We start from the raw sequence: 21,355 nt of genomic DNA, 5'->3' as shown, positions 1-21,355 counted from the left end.
TGGTTTTGGGGTTTTGGAATCTTTGTTTTCTTTACGTGTCAAAGTAATGTAATTTTTTTTTTGCTACTGATTTGATGTTTTCCAGAAAATTCAGTTTGACCTGAATCTTTCCATTAATACCTAATAATATAAACACCTGTTTCTATGTTTTGCTTAGTTCCTGGCCTTGATTGAGGGTCAAGTAAAGAACTTTTTATCGGAGTAAACTGATTGGCTCTTATCAAAGACATACAGGGGCTACGGTTTCTATATATAAATATGATCACATGATCCTCTATTTCGCAATTGGGCATTTCCAAAATTGAATAATACATAGTATTAATAAGGATGGAGAGAGAAAGAGAGAGAGAGAGAGAGAGAGAGAGAGAGGGATCTGGGCTTTTAAGCACCTGATGTTAAGTTTTTTCTGTCGTGACTGGATTTGATTTTGGGGTTTTATTTTAATTTTTCGTAATCTAAATGATTAATTTTTTCTCTAGAAATCTTTTGTGCTCATACAGAATTCTTGAACAGAGACATTTCTTGAAACTTTTGTTTGGATACTTTTATTATTTGGATTGTCAAGACCGGAGGATTAATTATTGTGTTTCCATAAGGAATTGTAGACTTCAAGAAAGTACAAGTTACAGAATACGTCATCGCCTTCCATCTTGGATTCTTCGTCAGGACTCGAACTTGAAATCATTAAAACATTTCATAATAAGGGCTTCTAAAATTGTATTCGTTGATTAGTCTTGGATTGTTTTCGGATTTGATTCTGGAAACCGTAAGTTTAATTTTTTTTCTTCATTTTTTGACAGTATTTTTCCAGGGAAAGAAATTATTTGCTATATTTTTCAAAGCTTGTTGTTTTCACTCCCTTTTTGTGTTACTGTTTATTCTAACCTAGACACTTTACATGAAAACATTCATAGCAATCACTAAAGTGTGTCTTGACGTTTACATTAATACATTAATTTGGATTCTCTGAAAACATTGGTAGACATTCTGAACCGCATTATTGTTTAATATCAGGATATTAAATACTATTAGAACTCATTCGGAAAAATCTATATTTTTGGACTTCTGGTAGGACATTTAGAACGATTTGTGATTTAATTCACAATGGTGAAAGTATCTCTGTAATTCTCACTTTGTATTTGCGAGAGACAAATAACTTGTTGAGTTTACTTAAATTGCTGCATGTTTTAGTATGTAGACGTGCATTGTTCGAGTCAAATGTAAGCTTACTTTTACAGCTGAACAATAGGTCACTACAAAACTACACTTACCCGAGCACATAGGGGAAAATTATCTAGGTAACCGGAACCATTACATTGTGTCTGGATGCAGTCCAAACACTCCTTGACTTTTGTTAGGAGAGACTATAATACGCAATGTTTAGTCATTTGTTTAAAAATATTTACAGCATGAGCGTATGCCGTGTATGGTAATAAAACAGGATTTTAGAATTGATATATTATCCGACACAGTTTCATTGTAGTTAAAGAGATGTATTTTACTGTTCAACTGATCAAAATGTTTTTCAAAATCATTTTCATTTTTGTCTTGATTAGGCATTTGAAGCTGGAAATAAATAAGACTGACCAAGCAATAATGTCGACAATTTGGACTGTTTTATAGAGATCATTATCCATTATTCATATAGAAAAGGTCCCTTGTACAGCACAATGGATTGGAAGAGAAAAGTTCACAACATTTACAAGAATCAAGTAGCAGAAATAAAGTTCTGAGATCGCAAAGCCATGACGATTTACGTCCAGTCATTTCTTTTAACTATTACATTTCCTACCAAACAAAAGTGATCTTCCAAGCATCATATATCACCCACCCTCTCATTATTTGTTCATAATGGTAGCAATGTTCAATCTAAGGATAAATGCGTTTTAATCATATTATAAAGCAAACGTTTTGATGAGAATTTCTGTTGCGATACTAAAGGTGTGCTTCTCATCATCAGTGTATCATCTTTTTATAATCTGTCTAGATACCTTAATCTTCTCTTATGGTCGAAGGTTGAACAAATGAGATTGTTATAATTGTGTTTTACCGTATTCGAGGGCAATATCACTGTTACAGAATAAGGCATGAAATAACTCGGTTTTTCCATAGAATCATTTGATCATTCTCGTCGTACATGCGTACAACTTTAGCTATGGTGGCAAATTGTTTTTCTAGTTAATCGACTGATGTGGCATGTATCTTGTCGTAGATCACTTGCGGCGAGAGGCACAAAAGACACGGTATGCACGGGTATTTTACCCTTCCTACTAATCATTCTCCTATAGGTTTAAGGCACGTTTCGTTTCTAATTAACACACTGGTATTTTTGGAATCTTGTCTAGGAGTGTGTGTTCTCCAGTTTGTTCTACATGCATAAGGATAAGTGTTACATTTTTATATTTATTTTATTTTATTTTATTATATTGGATCTGGGAAGCATATTCAGTTTTAATGTCGTAGTGTGAAATGTTGTCTTTACTAATACTCGGATATTAAACGTTGTGAACGTTTGAACTGTTACAAGTTGATATTAAGAGTTTACTTTAGTAGCATGTGTCTCTAGATTTTAATTCCGTACCTGTTATTATGACCAGTTTGGTTGTATTGTAGCTATCTGTGTGTGTGGGGGTGTATTAGGATGTAGGTCGACTAGCTGTATGTATATATGGAGATGGAAGCAGGTGCGATAATCAAGGCCATACAAGGACGGAATTACCGATTTGTAAACTTGTGTGCATAATGGATCCATGAATGGGAGGTGTGGCCAATATAAGTGGGAGTCAACGCAAGAATTCTGGAGAACTGTGTGGTTTGACAATGGACATATGAACCAGGTCAATTTCGTTTGCAAGTTTATATAAGTATTTATATGAGTCATAAGTGATTATGAATCGTATGGACTGTACAAATGTCATGAGTCATATGTTTGGTGCAATTATGTTGATTACGATTAATCATGTTTGTTTCAATTGTTTATTTTGTTTCAACTGAGTACATGGAATACATGATGTGCTTCAACTGAGTAAAATTGAGTCAAGTTCATTATATGAGATTATACGTATTTTGCTTTAATTATATGAGAGTATATGAATATTACTTTCTTTACATGATATTATATGAATCTTACATTCATTGCATGCGAACATATGAATCACATTTTTGTTTTCCAATTTGTGAATGTTTGTGTAAGGTAATTGAATGAATTGTCTGTGTAGAGCTTGAAACAGTTTCACTGTATTTGTAAATAATATACATAGTTGTATTAATACATATCAGAATTATCCATCTTTCATCTAATTGTGATTTGTTATTATTTTAATCCAAGCATCCATTCAGGTCAAAACTTGTTGCAATCACAGACTTAATTAATTTCCTAATCTTCATTGCAACACAATAATCAAATTTCGTACACATGTTCAAACATCTGTTAAAAAGCTGAATGAGTGTACAAATGAAGTGTCTAAAATCAAGTACTTTATGTCGCGCATTCCTATGGCAATGGTGTCTACAGCGATCAGAAAGGCAAATGAAAGAAGATTTGGGGATAGAATGAAAGTAAACTATGATAGATAGAAAGTTTGTTTCTTTCATCAATGACAACTGACAACTGACAAAGCTCAGGGGCTATGTTTACTTTGTTATCATCCCGGATGTTCAAACTTATTGGACTAAAGGAGAAAGAGTCAATAATAACAAATATCTCATATACTGTTTGCTAAGCAACTATCATGTGTCAGCATGCCGGTACAAGAGCTAAGAATAAATTATACTGAAGCCCGAATTGGCTCGCATTACTGCCATTAGTCTTTTATGTGGAAATGTTATATTCGCTCCGATACTGGATATTAATTGTCACACTGGATAAACCGTCATAAGATTATTATCTTTAAATCAATGGAAAGTCTCTATATGTAAATAAACCACAACAATGAATATCGCATACAGCATATACATCGGTTAGATATACGGCAATCGTCGTGGATACGTCTTGAGAAGTTTTTGGACACTTTTAATTTTCAATGACAATGAATTACCTGTAAAATGTCAATGCGTCTCCATCCCAATGTTAAAGCACAAAAGCAAGCTTTAAAAACATGCATTAAGTCAATGTTTTGTAAGGTTATAAGTAATCATAGGTCTGGAATAAGCACACGTTCATGCTTGTATTACAAGTAATGGCAGTCACAGTTATACTAATAACAGCAGGTGCTTTATTATCATGTCTGCATGTTTTTAACTTTATGTGGTTTACTTTGCCACATACTTTTTCTCATGAGGCACACTGCACACAATTTAGTACATGTTTTTTAAGTCATGTCTGTGTCATGATTAATCTTACCGATTTTGAAAACTAGAGAGGAAATGGACGCTTTAAAAATATACATATTTACATTATAATAACTGCTTCTAGAATAATGGATATACCTTTTATTTCTGGTTTGCATAAAAGTTAAAAAATGGAACACTGTCTCGCAATTTTTCAAGTAAAATACGTTCATTATTTTGGGGTCAGATCAGTTTTTATATCGATATCGGTCAAATACCCATATTCATTTTGTGCATTACCAAGCAGGTATCATTTGCAAACACTATTCCACCACCGTGAGCAAAAATGTACTGACACAAAATTACTGAACATAACATTTGAATTAATAAATTAACAATATTCCATGTTCAGAAATGAATGAGAAACTTAAGCGTAAAGATTACGAAAAGGTTTACTTAATGATTAGGTAGAATACTTTAATGTCGTTTTAAAAATTAGACGTTAAACGTAAATAAAGTGTATAGTTTAACTATATGTCTTACCGGATTCGCAAATAAACTGTTCACTTTTTTCACAGTTGTCACAATCACGAATAAAATTGTTGTTTATCTTTGTTATTGTTCCACAGCAAAGGGTTGGGAATGTGTCGTCTGAAAACAGGAAGAAATAAGTGTATTTCTTTAGATATAAAAGAAAAACACTTTTGGACCACTTTCACCACTTTCATCAAGTAACAGCATTATAATCCAAATATTTCGCAAACTCGTTTTCAGATTGGACATTTTTTACTTTTACTCAGAAAATACAATATCAGTTATTTGTGCAATACTTCGGTGAGGTCTGAAATACGGTGACGTCACAACACAAATGATTAGGGCAAATGGACAGTTTAGTTTTAACCAACGAGTGCAATGCGAAATAACAATAACCTGTGTAGTTAATACAAGTTAGTACCAACATTACTATTGATAGCAATCTGAATCTATGTGTTTGCATAAGAATAACTGAACGCTCAAGAGGACCATTACAGCTTCATGACCAAAGCACACAACATGATGTAAAATTCAGGGATTATGAGAGATTGTAGCAAGAGAACACATATTTGGGGTTTGGGATATGAAAATTAAATTTGGGGTGATATCCAGATCTTCAAAAAGCATCCAGATTGTCGCCATAGTTTCATCATGAATACGTTTCCTGCAAGTTGTCAATTCAGGCTACAAGCCTTTAAGACGATTTGACTAATGTATTTGAAATTAAAGTTTACTTATCTAGGTAAGTGAAATATAAAAATGAGTACCATCCAAAGTCGGAGATGAAAGTAATATATAATTATTAACAGTTATATTTTCGGACATGCTGATGTTTATTTAACAGCCGAATCATGTTATCATAATAATAAAGTCGGAAGGATTAAATATTGTACTCTAAAGCAACACCGAATCTCACCATCGTAATTGTGAAAGATTAAATCAGCTAACTATTAAACACTGAAGCTACACCGAATCTCTAAAACATAATTCTGAAAGATTGAATTAGCTGAATGTTATACTGGTACGTAATCTTTTTAGTCATATTATTTATCAAGAATTTTATATTCCGTACATATTGTTTCTAAGGACATATCCTGACAATCATATAGCCTGTATATGTCATAGGCATCCATCTCTACCTTTCATAAATCAATATTCCAAACAACTATTTAAGCTTTGCTCATGCAGTTATTGTCTCGCATATATTGGCGTCATTTTTCTATCCTGTTAATGCATGTGTAGTTGTAGAATTGGAAAGTCTGCAGTATCCAAAAGGAAAAAGACCAGTTTTTGGTAAGTATAAACCAGGATAACAATGTCAGTTGTTTATCTGATTTAATGAGTTATAGACAGTATATTCTGTTCTGTGGGCATCTCAATAATTGGGAGAATAATATGCAGTTATTAAGTCGTCACGTCGTAAGAATATATAGGTCCAAGTATTAGATACGTACGTGTAATCTCTATATCATCCACATTAGGTGTATATTATATTTTTACATATTCATAAGGTATAAATCTTACTATATGCAAAGAGGTCTTATTGACCATTTTCAACTTATAACTCGTGTCCTGAAGAAGTGACTTTAATCAGTGTACTAGGAAGTTATCAACTTTTGGCACCCACACACTGACACGATCTGTCATTTCTTAAAAAGATTCTAAAGGGATCTTATGGATTCCAACTTATAGATCTGTAGAGCTGGCTTTAAACAGTGCAGGAGGAGGTGACCAACTGCTGGCACGCATACACTGACACGATCTGTCATTTCTTATATTGCATGTCTTCACTAAGAAAAGCAACTTGTGGCATTCTAAGTTTCTAAAATATCTCGCAAATATTCTAGACCACTAAGACTTTTTTTCATTATATTTTACATCTTCGATACTTTGTTATAGTGAATGACACAACGGAAGGACACAGGAGTTATATGATATTAGATTTTTAACATTGTAACATTGCATATTTTATCTACTTCTTTGTCTAAATATTCATTAACAGTGAAAAGCATTGCCCTACAATAATTTAATAAAGTTCCTGCCAGAAAAGAAATCTTTATACATTTAATTTGTCATCAAAAAAGACTTAAAACACAATTTTGTTTCGGTTAATATGAGGTGATAGGAAACGTAATTACAAGCATAATTCGTAATAAGCTCATATGTCGCTCCAATCCAGAAGCATTCGTCCTGACTCCAATAAATTATATCTTGCAGCTGGAGGCCCGATTCCGACATTGTCACATTCGGTAATCTTGTTTGATTATCTTGACATGCTTTTCTAGCTAAATTCCAATCCGTTATGTCACCGAATAAAAATTTACCCGGACCTGAAAAGCAAATATGCCGAATATTATTATAAAAACATAACATCATGATGTGAATGATATATTTAATACAAAAGGTTACAATGTCCACTTATAAAACCACCAAGGAATCGAAAATTATTGTACACCACTACGTTGACATTTTAACTTTATGAACGTTATTACGGATGGAAAGTATAGAAATTTCTGTCTTTATTAAAATTGATATTTATTCCATGATTCTATGACTAAGAAAACAACTGTTCATCACAGATTCACCATAAATCTTATACTGATATTCAATAGACTAATACATATTAATATATTTGGTATATAATATAAATTCACAAGGATTCATTATAGGATTAAATGATCATGGTTGGGTATTTATCAATGTGTACATTTTACCTAATCACTTACAAGGTAAACAAAGTCCGAATGACTTTATGTAAAGTTTGTGAGTGATTTGGTTAAATTTACACACCGATAAATACCCAACCATGAACATTTAATCCTTATAAGTCCAATTTACTTACTTTCTAACATCAGATCGGAAGATTTAAGCAACTAAACATTCACTTTTTTGTACATCGAAGTTTTCTTTCAATAGCCTCTTAACTAAAATATAATACATAGCCCTATCTTCGCTAGCCACGATTCTTCGATTCTTTATACAGTGATATGGGGTAGAATGTCGTAGCGGGTCATGCCAGAGATATGCTGTTATGATCATTATTTTAATATATAAAAAATGGTTGCTGCGGTTAAGCTAGGAATATTCCCTTTTTTGTTGTAAAATACGCTGCGTTTGACACGTGTTGTTATAGCAACATCGTTGTAACTTTCTATGCATTTCGACATTTCAAATCCAAAATCGTGTTCATTTTTATTGACATCCCCTGGTTGACATATGACCCTGACCTTTAATAACCGCTGCTGTAATTTGTTGTCGAGGTGAAATGCAATAATTCCCGAAGGTTGGCTTCAAAAGGCTGCCATATGCCTTCTTCGGCAAAAGGGGTAAGTGCAAATTTGGCATGATAAAGAGAAGGTTTAGATATTTGGGGAGATCATATTCGATTGCTGGAGATAATATTTAATAGATGTCTTCGATTCTTAGGTAAAATACTGGGCTTCGTTTGATCCATCACATGTAGCTTTCGTAAGTCGCTGCCATTGCTGTTTATAATTCACTGAGCATGCGCAAGGTAGGTCCAGTATGGTACACCCGTACGGAGACGGAGAGCGATATGAGTTACCAACATACGGTTCAGCGATGGATTTTGGATATATTTTCAATAAAGTATTTTTTTGACGACAATTTCAACAAATATATCCTTCTAGTTGGAAATGATCATTATTTTTGCATAGATTTATAGTCTCAAAACTGGTTGGGATTTTCCAACAATTTTTCAATTTCTCCAACATCCAACGCTTTTCCAACAGCATTCCAACTTTCAACGGTTTTCTAGCAAATTTCCAACAATATGGTATTTACGGCCAGGGAAATTATGAATCGAGAGCCAGAACGCCAGAACGCCGGTGTGCAAGCAAGGAGACAAGAGACCATCCAAAGCCCAAATGCATAAGGTATGTACAGCAGTATGTAACAGTCAGGTTTCAGGTTTAAGAGTCAACATAGCAAGACATGGGTGTCTACTTCACTTTATTTTAGATGCTTATATAATTTATTTGATATTTATTTTGCAATTATATTTAATGCATCTTAAAGAATTTAAAATACTCATAGCTAATGCTGTATTTTCAGTATATAAAGTAGAACTTAAATGTCTTAGTATTCTAAAATAACAATTCCTTCACTTCTGATATTTCATCCAGGATCATTTGTCATGAAGTTTAAATATTTAAATATGTGGCAGTTAGTTACTGTTCTTTGAGAAGATTTGTTGTGCAAATTCCATTTGTGTAAATGTAAAATAGTTGGCCTTGACATCAGGATACATTGCAGTAAGAAAACTTCGTTTAAGTGATCATTGGTGACGTTTTCTTATCACATATCGCCCCGTTCGTGTGCGGTTATTGAATGGGTCCGATATCTCTTCACGTATCACACTTTTGCATATATTATTTGTGCGTGGTCATTGAACGAGCTTCTTTTCTCTTCACATACTACGATGTTACAAGTATACATTGTGTGATTATTGGATGAAAATAATTATCTCCTCATATCACACCGATTCAGTTCTATAAATGTATGTGTGATAATTGTATATATATATATAAAAGTCTGACACTGTCATGCTTTTAGTCAAGTTTATTTCATAAGGTGTCTTTAGCAACTAAAGTGTCAGTGGTGTCAATGGTTGTCGCATCACAAAAAGTGATAGGGAAATAAAGTACCTAACGGCCAAAAACTCGTTACAATACATACATACATACATACATACATACATGCATGCATACATACATACATACATACATACATACATACATACATACATGCATACATACATGCATACATATATACGTACGTACGTACGTACGTACGTACGTGTCTAAAGCGTTCTCCGTTACGGATTACTGCCATCTCACCTCTGTCTGCGTGGGTTCGAGTCTCGGATTCGGGTAATATGGGTATGTGAGAAAGCTAGCCAGTAGCTTCTCGTTGGTCGGTGTTTTTTTTCCGGGGTTTACCCGGGTTCTTCCTCCACCATTAACACTGGCCAAAATGTATAGCCTATCGTGAGCTGAAAAATGGCGTTAAACCCTACAACAACAACAACAACAACAACAACGTACGTACGTACGTACGTGCATACTTCTGATAAGTTATTTTAAATATCGATACAGTTTCTAAGGAAAACATTTAGTATAAGAAGAAAACAAATATGTTTGATTTAGGTACTTAAACTAAAATAATATTTACCCTGGACAGATGTAGCACAGACGAAGCAGCATAGGAGGGTAATAATTTCATATATCATTTTAGATGTCATTTCAGTACTATCCAATATCACCGGACCTGTTAGTATAATAACCAAGCAGGAAGTCTTTATTGGATATGCAAAGTGTAGGGTTTTAAAGATAAATAACGTCCACGTTTGCCTAGCAGCGTTGCTATCTCCTATATGAATCGCTTAAACAAATACTGCCTTGAACTTAAATCATTGATTGGCTAATGCATAGACAAATCTTTTTATCATTGTGTTAGTTTGGCACCTTCTATAGTCTTGACTATACCTCCCCGTTTGTTTGTACCCCCTTACTGATTTCAAAAACAGAAATCAATAATATAATAAAAATACATAGAACTTAGTTCTTTCATTCCTTGATTTACAAGTTCTAATCTGAATGTGACCAGAGAGGCCCTTAAAACTGACATTATCTGTGCATTTCATGCTAAACTGATGCTCAATGCTAACTCGGCGCCATGTTGCGTACACTATCGACAAGTTGATTTCCTCAGACAACCTTGTGACGTAGTTCTTCGTATTTTGTACCTGCCCGATAATTCGGTAAATTACCATAACATTAAGGGCTTAGAGGTATATTCTTTGCCAATGTGTACTTAGAAATTACACTTTTAGTTAATTCCACGTAGAAGTCAAACTTGTAATTGTCATTGTTTTCCTTTGCGTGATTCGACATTGTAACTTTTGGAAGCAGACGACATATTTTTGTTTTTCTTCTACGTAAATGCATGTTTAGTCGTTCATACCCCTCATTGCTGAAAATGGATTTGTCTAAGAACTAGAAATGACTGGCGAACAGGGTCGTCTTATACACTGAAAACTTCCATTTGGAATTAAATCAATAAATTAACTCACTAGGTTATGTGCATCTTTTATACCATGTGTGATTTTCGTCTCATAAATCAGTAGTGGGTACAAACAAACGGGGAGGTATATTCAGACTATTGTTCAAAAATCAATGTTTACAAAATTGGCCGTTGGTGTAAAATAGAAGGCGTACGTGGCGAAGAAAAACAATTTACTACGCCAGTTACATCGTTTCCTTAATCCGTTTAGTTTAAAGTGTTTTCCTGTTTGTAACGTGGACTACATATTTGGCTGAAAACGCTGCCTAACTGCAAATTTTGGTTGGATTTTTATTTTGTACACAAATACCTTAACACTACCTTAATTTCATCATAGCGGTTTTAGATCCCGTTTACTGATGTCAGTCACAGTCCTCTGCACCACGTGACTTTGAGACTACTTTGTGCCAAGTAGAGTCAGGGTGCTTCTTTGTTATATCTACATGCCTTTGCACTCGACATTTACTGTCTTTAAATCCACTGCCGCGTATTCCGTATCTGTGTTCGGTGTCACTAGACAATTTTGAACTCAACCAAGCCAATTATGGTATCTTCAGTGGCTGTCGAATACATTCATTTTAATTGTTCTGAGACTACTTTGTGCGGCCTCGAGAATTGCTCAATAGACACATTTTCACGGATGCAGATTTGATAAGATGATTTCATCTCCCAGTTGTTGTTCCGCTTCGATTAAACATTCGCTTCGGTAACATAGAGGAGTTATAATATTTTTTCTCTCTTGATAAGGTAATTGGGTAGAATAAATTGTTCAATAACAAACACACATACTTGTAACAAGTTATTATGTGTTACTGGTACAACTCTAATGCAATCATAAAAATATATACATGGAACAGTGTGGGAAAGCCTGCCAGTAGCTTCTCGTGGGTCGGTGGTTCTTCCCTGGGTTTTCCAGGGTTCTTCCTCCACCAGTTATACTGGCCGCCATGTATAGCCTATCTTGTGCTGAAAAATGGCGTTAAACCCTAGATCAACAACAACATGGAACAGTATTATATTTCCATCGAGGTGGCATCTGTTGTCCTAGAACCAAATTTCTATAAAAGCGTGCTGACTACAGCGTTATACAACGTCTTTATTGCTCAAGAACTGTTACACCGATATGTGCATACTTCATCGAAGTTATGTCAATGTTGGTGTAACATACTCTTTGGCAAATTTAACCATATTGGATTTCACATCCTCCTTGTAGAAACAAGTCCTCGCTGATTGCAAAACCCTGGTGCTGTAATTAACGATGTCGAATTTTGGGTGCAAATGCAGAGAATCCAAACAGGTTTTGTGTTGGAATTGCTACTAAATTTCATCTCACAGCAGGTCACCTCTGAAATGTCCGTAAATATTAGGCAATAAAATTTACGCACATGAGGCAGTCCAGGTTATATTGCAACGTCAGCATTGAGTAAAGCATCTGGGTTAGGGCATATAGTGTTCAGTCTTCCAGCATAGCATCATATTCAAAATTTCAAATAAGGAACAGGAATAGTTTCTAGTTTTGACAATATAGTAATAATCATTAACATACATATTTTTTGGCAATGGAAATTGTGGCTAAACAATGTTGATCTTGATTTTCTTTCAGTGTTGTTATGTATATCTATAATGCAAATAATTTGTATTCCTATTTAATCTGTAGTTAGTATCTATAACCACATTTTGTGATATTGTGTAGGTTTCATTTCAAGATTTAGGATTGTAATATAACTCCAGATTCAAAATGACAATGAAGAAAGAGAGATGCAAAAGCATAATGAAGAAAAGAGGTAAATGCAGATGAATGTACATGAAAAATAAAAATGGGAAAAAATCAAGAGTATAATTAGAATTGCAAATGCGAAAATAAAAAAGCTATGAAAATGCAATTGAAAAAAAAATAATTAGAATTGTCAAAGAAAATGCATTCCCATCACAAAGTTGAGGTTTTGATATTACCTATGTATTAGAGCATTACCTCCTTGTAATGAAGATGTATATCAATATTGTTTCTCCTTTGTTTACAAAATAGCCGAGAAATGAAACTGACCAAGACAGCACTTGACCTTGTAATTACAGAGTGCACTTAATAGCAAAAGCTCATCATGTTGATGCTTCACTGTCAGTAGAAACAAATGCTAAATTAGGATTTGGTCATGGGATGAATCTGCAAGGGTTAGAAGTCTTGCCAGAAGCATTTCGAGAGAGGATTAGTAATTGTAAAAAGTGCAAGTGATCAGTCCCGTGTCAAATCTGCAGTGAAAATGCACGATAATGTGCCAAGTGGTGTGCATCTAAAAACATTGATATATAGTATGGCAAACATTAATAACATATATTAATCGAAATGTGTCCATAGTAACGTCAGGATTGATGAACACTATAAAGAACCTTAAGTAAATGATGGTCGTGCAGTTGACGGTTCTTTCTTGGCTCACAAAGTTTCATTTGTCAATTAGTTTTCCTCTCAGTAGACTTGTTTGACCAGTGAGAGTTTTCGTTCATTGCTATGCAATAACATTGATGTTGATAAGGTTTTTATTAATCCACTTGTAACTGAATTGCTTCATTTAGAATTTCCGTCCATGACATAGCGTGGGTTGTTGAACAACGCCGTTATACCATTGTTGTCAAATTCGATTTAATTGTTGGCATCGTATACGGTATCGTTGTTAGACTTCAAAGAATGCTTCACACGGAATAAACAACATGCATGTGGCATGAACGTGAAATTATATTGGCCTTTCCTTGTTTGGATCATTGTACTCATATGAATAATTTTGATAAGTTTGATTGATACAGTCTTACAAGACAGTAGCGTTCATATGGAATGGATACTCTGATATATCTTTGAACAGAGTAATTGTTTAGGCAATATGTCGTCGTTTAATACATTTTATGGCCGCATGGAAGTACCAGATATGAAATCAGATATTAAATCAATGAATCAGACAGATGTTATCGAGCGATCTTACAAATGATTTTACCAACACAGTCTGGCATTTTGTATGTCGAGTCACTAATCGTCGTAGTCGATATTGAATCGATTCGTCCGCCTGCAATTCTAGATATTTAAGCAATTGGTGCATATCGATACTACAACTATTTTGCGCCTGTATGAAATTCAAAGAACGACATCACCAAGATCATTTCCATCATACGAGAGTGGGATTAATCGATATCAGATAACCTGAGGCCTCCAAAGGGGAACATCCAAACAATTTATTACTGTTTTATGCTTACTTTGTTACAACAAATGCTTAATACATGCCACTGATATCGTCACAAGTTTAATTAATATGTTTCGTCGTGGTGATTATGACTCAAGCGGATTTGCAAGGTCGTGAGGATCAAAACAGTCAACAAATACTTTATATTTTATTCTGTTCTTCTTCCGTTCCCGGGACACATTCTTTTGAAATCATTCGTCGATTTGCGTTGTTTTAATGATTGTGTTTTGCCGTTCGAGGTATAGTTGACACTTTGATTGGTAGTGCACGTACGTTTATTTTGTGGTGGAGGGTGTTTATTTTTTTTTGGTGCGAGTGCAGGTTGGTTGAAGAGAAGAGGTATGTATGCAGATTGGTGTGATAGAAGAGGTTTACACAATGCCAGATATTATTTCCATAATATTTATTCCCTTCATCAAGTTTTGTTCTCTAATATTCACAAAGTCGTTTTACAAAATTATTCCACAAATCACCTCGTGCATTTATGTTGCCTCTAAACACCAGTTAAGGTCATTCGGTCTTCATGTGTTATCGTGTTCCTTTATATTTAATTAAACTAAATGATGTGTCCTTTGCCAGTTCTGTAAAGAGCAAGAAAACACGTGACTTGAATAGATGGTCTGGCGAAATGACCAGGTGATATATTGGGTCGACATTTTCATCATTGACCGGTACCCAGGTGATACTTGTGGAATCTTCTTAATTGCCTCGCGAGTGTCTTCATTAGCTTCACTGGTATATTTTGCAATCACAACAATATCCTATGCAAATTCTCTGATATCATTGTCTTCCTCAGCAGTCGCTATATGATCTTTCCATGGTTGCCCTGTGTATTTCTTCTAATGGTACGTATTGCAATATTACGAATTGGACCGGATTTTCCTCTGTTCCAGTTCCAATCACCGGTCTTCATTATTTCTCGATATGATCCGCAGTTTTAGCATCCTTGCATACAATTTCTTTTCTAGGTTTAATAAACGGTGCAAATGTTCGATCGAAACTCACAGTTAGGACTTACGATGAAATCTGTCTAGACTTAAATATGGCGTAAAGTCCTTCGCTGTCATCTATATGTTAGCGAAGAAATTATACGTGTTCCATAGGAGCTTTGTGAATTTTTCTTGATTCAGTCGGATAATGCGCTTGCTGAGTTTGGATACAAGTCTGTCAGCCCACTTGTCCTATAATACAACCGTGTCTACATTTGGTGTGCAATCTTATGTTAAATGTTTCATGAAAACTTGTACCGCAAATCCAACTCACGTACAAACACGTCGATCTACATAAATGTTACGTTTACTCAGTCGAATTATATTTGTAGTGTGTGAAGATGTTCCACATACATCTTATTGTTGAGATCATTTCGCACACTCACTTATGACTTCTTTTTCCTTTTTCTCGTTCGACATGGAGCTTCCTGTGTGCTCCAGAATCTCACAAAAATTAATACACTTTTTTACTAAGACAATTTTGTTGGTGCTATTAAACAACTGAGTTCTCTCAGGGACTTGTTTTTGTCAAATTCATTTCCAAGGATGTCAGGTGCAATATCTTAATGAATATTGGGACCTAGTGGTTAGAGCGTCAGCCTCGGATGCGGGAGGTCGTGGGTTTGGTACCTGGCCTAGTCATAAAGAAAACTTGTAAAAATGGTACTAACAGCTGCCTCGCTTGGCGATCAGTATTAAAAGTTTAATGTTGGAACTAGCCGGCCAGGTGTCAGGATAACGTGACTGGGTAGGACATCATGCTACATGTCTGTGGCATGATGCCCCAGTGGTATGCATCACTATAAACTGCCACACTGCAGACATCTTAGCGATATGACATAAAAAAATTTAAAACTACGTTAAATATCCAAATCATACATAAACACAATGATTATTTGTGAATATATGCATCAGCAAGGATTCAGGGTCAATATATATATATATATATATATATATATATATATATATATATATATATATATATATATATATATATATATATATATATGCAATCAATGTCATGGAAATCAGAGTGCTAAATACGGATCTGCCTGTGGTAGTAACATCAATAAAATTTCCAGTGCGCATTTTTGAAATTGTTTTATCTAGGTTTTACCACTAACGTGTCTCAACGAAAGACTTGCATGATAGTTTTAAACCACTACAGCTTTTACTTAACTCAAATTATGGTAATTGTAATTGCCATACGTTCGCGCCAGCCTCAAAAGCACTCATATGCATTACAGATACGGTGGTTTTGTTCACTAAGCTAGGCAGCAGCCTTAGCGGAGACTGCAATATGACGGTCGTCATGTTCATCCTCATACAGCTCTTCGGTTTCTGTTAGTATGGTTCGTGGATGAATTTTGATATTTAATAGTGCAGAAGATTCACAAAATTGTCTTTCAGAAACCGGGTCAGGTTGATCTGGAAAAGTTTTTGTGGTCCTTAAATGTCAGAGATTGATAAAAATATTGGGACAAGCAAAGATTGGGACAGTCCAGGTTGATACATTCATACTGGTCTAAAATCTTGGACAGTCAGAGATTGATTCAAAATGGGGATAGTCATAGACTGACCAAAAATTGGGTCAGTCATAGATTGCAGACAAATTGGGAACGTCATAGATGGATGAAAATTATGACAACTATAGACTGATAAACAATTGTGGCACTGATAGGTAAATGAAAAATTGGGACAGTCATAGATTTATACATTCGCACTGAACTGACATATTGAACAGGCATAGACTGAAAAACTGATGCAGTCATAGATTGATGAAAATGTGGGACAGTCATAGATTGACGAAAAGTTTGGACAATCATAGAATGATGAAAAATTAGGACAGTCCTAGATTTATAAATTTAAACGGATTGAAATATTGGAAGGTTACAGTTTGATGAAAATTGAGGACAGTCATAGCTTGATGAAAAATTGGCACAGTTATAGAATGAAGAAAAAATGGAAAAGTCATTGATTGATGAAATATTAAGACAGCGATAGATTGATACAAAATTGAGACACAGATAGGAGAACAAAAAATTGGGACAGTCATATATTGATAAATGTACACTGAACTGACATATTTAACCGTCATAGATGGACGAAAAATTGGTAGAAGCATAGATTGCTGAAAATTGGGACAATCGTGGATTGATGAAAACTTGTACCAGTCAGATTTTGATAAAAACTGAGACAGTCATACATTAATAAAAACTTGGGAAAGACAGATTTTTGTAAACTTGGGACATTCATACATGGATACAATATTGGGACAGACATATGCTGATAAATTTCATAATGGACTGATATATTGGACAGTCATGGACTTATGAAAAATTGGTACACTCATAAATTGATCTTAAAATTGGGACAAAAATAGATTTATGTAACATTGGAACATTTGTACATGGATGAAAAATTGTGACAGGCATAGATTGATAAAATTCATACTGGAATGATATATTGAACAGCCATGGATCAAAAACAGTAATAACACTATTTTCAGCGAATCTTCGCCGGAGCGCTCCATTACACTCGCAAACGGATTCGTATGCTCAGCAAAGCTGATTACGTTATAGATGCTATCAGCGACTCACGTTGGAACTTGTTTAGCGAAGCCAGAATCGCCTTTTGGTTCGCCTGTAAATAATTGCTGGTCAGCATTGCTAATTTCAGTTCGGAAATATACCGCGTAAACTTTTTTCAGCTTTAATAACATGCTTTGCCATCATACTAGTACGACCGCTCCGGTGGCCTAGTGGTTAGAGCGTGTTCGGATTACTAATACGTACGACAAGCATTATATCTAAACATTGGGCCTGTATTAATATTCAGTAGTATCCCGTATCGATCATATACCCGTCCTGGTCTACCATGAGTAAAACGTGATTGTGTCATCCAGGAATTGTAATTTTGGACATGCACAGAAGAAGCGGTAGTACTGGATAGCAAATCACCTGATTCCACAGTTGGTGAAAATCCTAACAGTATGTAGGTCTGCGACGCAGGCATGGCCGAGACTCTGTTTCGTAACCTCATCTGATAGTATTGCTGGTTAAATTGATCTGAATGGTCAAAGTAATGCTGACAATGTGGTATCAGGACACGTTAGGGCAAGAAGGCAAGATTTGTTTGTCTGAGGGAATTTCATTAACGTTTTCAGGCCAGGTTCATGTATCAACGCAGGAAACATCCATGACGTCATTGTGAGTAACTGCTGACAAATCGATGGGGCCTCTGTGGCTTCGTTGATGACTTCCTTGTTCGCAGCCGTTGCACGAGATCGTCACACAACCCACAAAATTCCCCTTTCTTCAACTGACGTAACACTTTACTTCGAAACTCGTTTGACGGGGAGGGTACATGAGTTTTCTACAAACTTCAGATTTAAGCTAGCGTTAAGGTCTATGTCAAGGTCCATGTTCTATTGCGGCTGATTATTCAAATTCAAGTTGGGATTCATTCCTACGAGCCACTGGCGACCTCGTTCATTAAACTATTGACGTGGTGTGTTCATCATTGACTGGCAAATCGATGGTGGTGGCAATGGAAGGTTTTCAATTAACGCTCTGACATCTAAAATCAATAAATGGGTCTGCCTAAAATGTCATCTTGCACACGGTCTTCGCGTTTGCAAAAAGGGGCCATGTGAATATTTTTGACACAAGTGGCTGTCTTGATTAAAAGGAACCATCTACTCATCTGTTCATTGCGTCTGTACTTTCTGTGATTTTCTTCATTTGTGCAGCAGTTTCACCCGCGGGTTTGGTCAGCGGTGTAAATGTTTATTCATACTCAAATGTGAGGTCTTCCAATGAAAATTGTTGTTATTGTAACATGTATTTACGCTGTATGTGTACCCATCTACTAACGTAAACGTTCCATTTGACCGAGCGGGATCTGCGATGGCATCGCTGGTAGGTTTTTATATTTTATATGCTTATCATGATTGAAAAATCGTTTGTCGGACACCTTTGTGTCTGACATGTTTGTGTCTAACGCTTCCGTTAATACCGAAGCGACAGGACTCTCCGGTTAAATAAATGATGGCTCATGGATATTTGGAACATGCTTCCATGAGTATCCTGCGGCACACCAGGTCAAATTAAACGTTGCTAAATCATGCGCGACATTGCCACACAATATAACTAACTCCCTAACTCAGTTTGGAAACATTTCACCGTACCTGGGTAGCGTAGCTTTTGCCTGCGCGATAAAGCAATGACGACAACAACAAAAACGGTTGAATATTTTCTCGTCCAGGCAATGTTCAATATCATTGGTTTTACACCATAATGAGAAACATGTTTTGCAAACCAGCTTGAGCGCAAAGAAGAAATGGTAAAACTACAATTCATGGAACCAGTGTTTAGATCGGGGGTTTACATTTATGATAACGTCCGTGTTCACATGCTTATTTAAAAGGTGGAGCTCCTATGGAATCGCCGCAAATGTCACACATTAGTTTGCTCGACTATCATTAGAGTAATAACTTTACCGACCCATGACATGTAAGACATCCCGAGGGTGGCTTGATGTAAAAACCTTTAACAAATTGCATAAAGCTAATCTTCTGTTTCTATAACATGATCAGGTACATAACAGAAACGGTCGTTTGTGAATGTGCAAGTAAGCACTAGATATTGTCGATATTGCAAGCAGTTACAATGAACCGGAGTAGCTGACGTCTAAAGATGCAGCAAGCGTCTCAGACGCTGTTAAATACATTTATAACACGAACCATTAACATGGCACGGGTTATAATGAGTGGACCAAGCTAAAGATTTTCTTGGAGCCCTCCCTGACTAATTGGTGAAATATTATGTGAAGGTTTAAATCTTGGTTATGTTCATGTACATTACTCTCAGACTATTGTGGAACGATTTCAAGATACTTTTGCACAAAGAGCGTTCGAACATCTGTAAACGCAGATATTGTTGGTGATGAAATGCGGAGCGAGTTATGATCGATCTCTGACCCAAATTGGTCGCATTCTACAGCAATGTTTGATCATAGAGTGATCTCACCACGCAAAAGCAGAAACAGTTGAAAGGGATATGCAATTTATGTTTTTCGTAAAACTTCATCTCAGTCTCATATAAGAATTTCATAATCGCAATCTGGCATAATGTTTAGCAATCAAACTTCTAATAATACTGATCAGAAATCTTTATCAGTTCATACGTGCACTTAATCCAAGAACAAAGGGAGATATTGTAAAGGATAGCAACAGATTGCAAAAAAACACCATAAAAATAAAGTTATTCTAAATATTCCTATTTCGTAAAAGTTAAAGTTATGTTTACGTATTGAAAGCAATACATTTGTTGAGTCCAGCGATCCCCAATCTGATTTTATTATGGACAATTGTGAACCATTCAGGTCGAATGGTTGTATATTCCTTATTACTGAATCTTTTTATTTTCTTTACATGTCAATGTAATGTAATTTTGTTTACTAGGAATATGATATTTTGCAGAAAATACAGTTTGACCTGAGTTTTTACTTACATACCTAATAATAGAACATTTGTTTCTATTTTTGACATAGTTCCTGGCCTTAATTGAGGGTCAATTGAATAACATTTTCTCGGAATAAAATGATTGGGTCTTATCAAGGACATACAGGAGCTATGTGACTTTAAAATGTTGACATGATCACGTCATCCTCTATTTCGCAATTAGGCATTTCCGAAATTGCGAAATACTTAGTATTAATAGTGATGTTTAGAGAGAGGTCTCAGCGTCCGGGAATTTAAACGATTGATGTCAAATTGTTTTCTTATGTTGTGACCAGAATTGAAGTTGGAATCTTTTAGTTATATCTTAATTTTTCTTCAGGTTTTTTGGACCCTAGAAGATAAATTCGTTTCTCTGGAAATAGTATTGTATTCATATAGAACTCTTGAAGACGGACTTTTCCTGAACATTTCATTTGGATTTCCAAGACCGGATGATTAATTATTATGTTTCTACAAGGAACTATAAACGTCAGCACATTACAGGCTACAGCATATGTTATCGCCTTCCATATTTGATTCTTCGTCGGGACTCGAACTTCGAATCATTAGAACATTTCATTAGGACTTTAAAAATTTTATTCGTGGATTATTCTTGTATTATTATTGGATTTGTTTCTGGAAACCGCAAGTTATCAGATTTTTTCTCTCACTTTTACAGTATTTTTCATGGGAAATAAATTATGTGTTATAATTTTCAAAGCTTGCCGTTTTCACTCTTTTTTGTATTACTG

At 35.2% G+C, this 21,355-nt stretch overlaps 1 protein-coding gene across 1 annotated transcript in view; it reads right to left on the bottom strand.

Moving 5' to 3' along the window:
• LOC149792144 (uncharacterized) overlaps positions 1–10,119 on the bottom strand; it is a 56,556-nt gene extending 46,437 nt beyond the window's left edge. The window contains exons 1-3 of the mRNA XM_089969533.1: positions 9,997–10,119; positions 6,942–7,133; positions 4,813–4,920 (exon numbers count right to left, since the gene is read on the bottom strand). Of these exons, the coding sequence (XP_089825659.1) occupies positions 4,813–4,920; positions 6,942–7,133; positions 9,997–10,066 (370 nt within the window). The 5' untranslated portion in view covers positions 10,067–10,119. The remainder of the gene's footprint in view (positions 1–4,812; positions 4,921–6,941; positions 7,134–9,996) is intronic.
• Between the last annotated feature and the right edge of the window lie 11,236 nt (positions 10,120–21,355).

This window comes from Sinohyriopsis cumingii, chromosome 9 (assembly GCF_028554795.1).
Source record: "Sinohyriopsis cumingii isolate HCF-2022 chromosome 9, ASM2855479v2, whole genome shotgun sequence".
NCBI classification, from domain to species: Eukaryota; Metazoa; Mollusca; class Bivalvia; order Unionida; family Unionidae; genus Sinohyriopsis; species Sinohyriopsis cumingii.
Note: the sequence above shows the minus strand (reverse complement) of the source record. Positions and strands in the feature narration are given on the sequence as shown.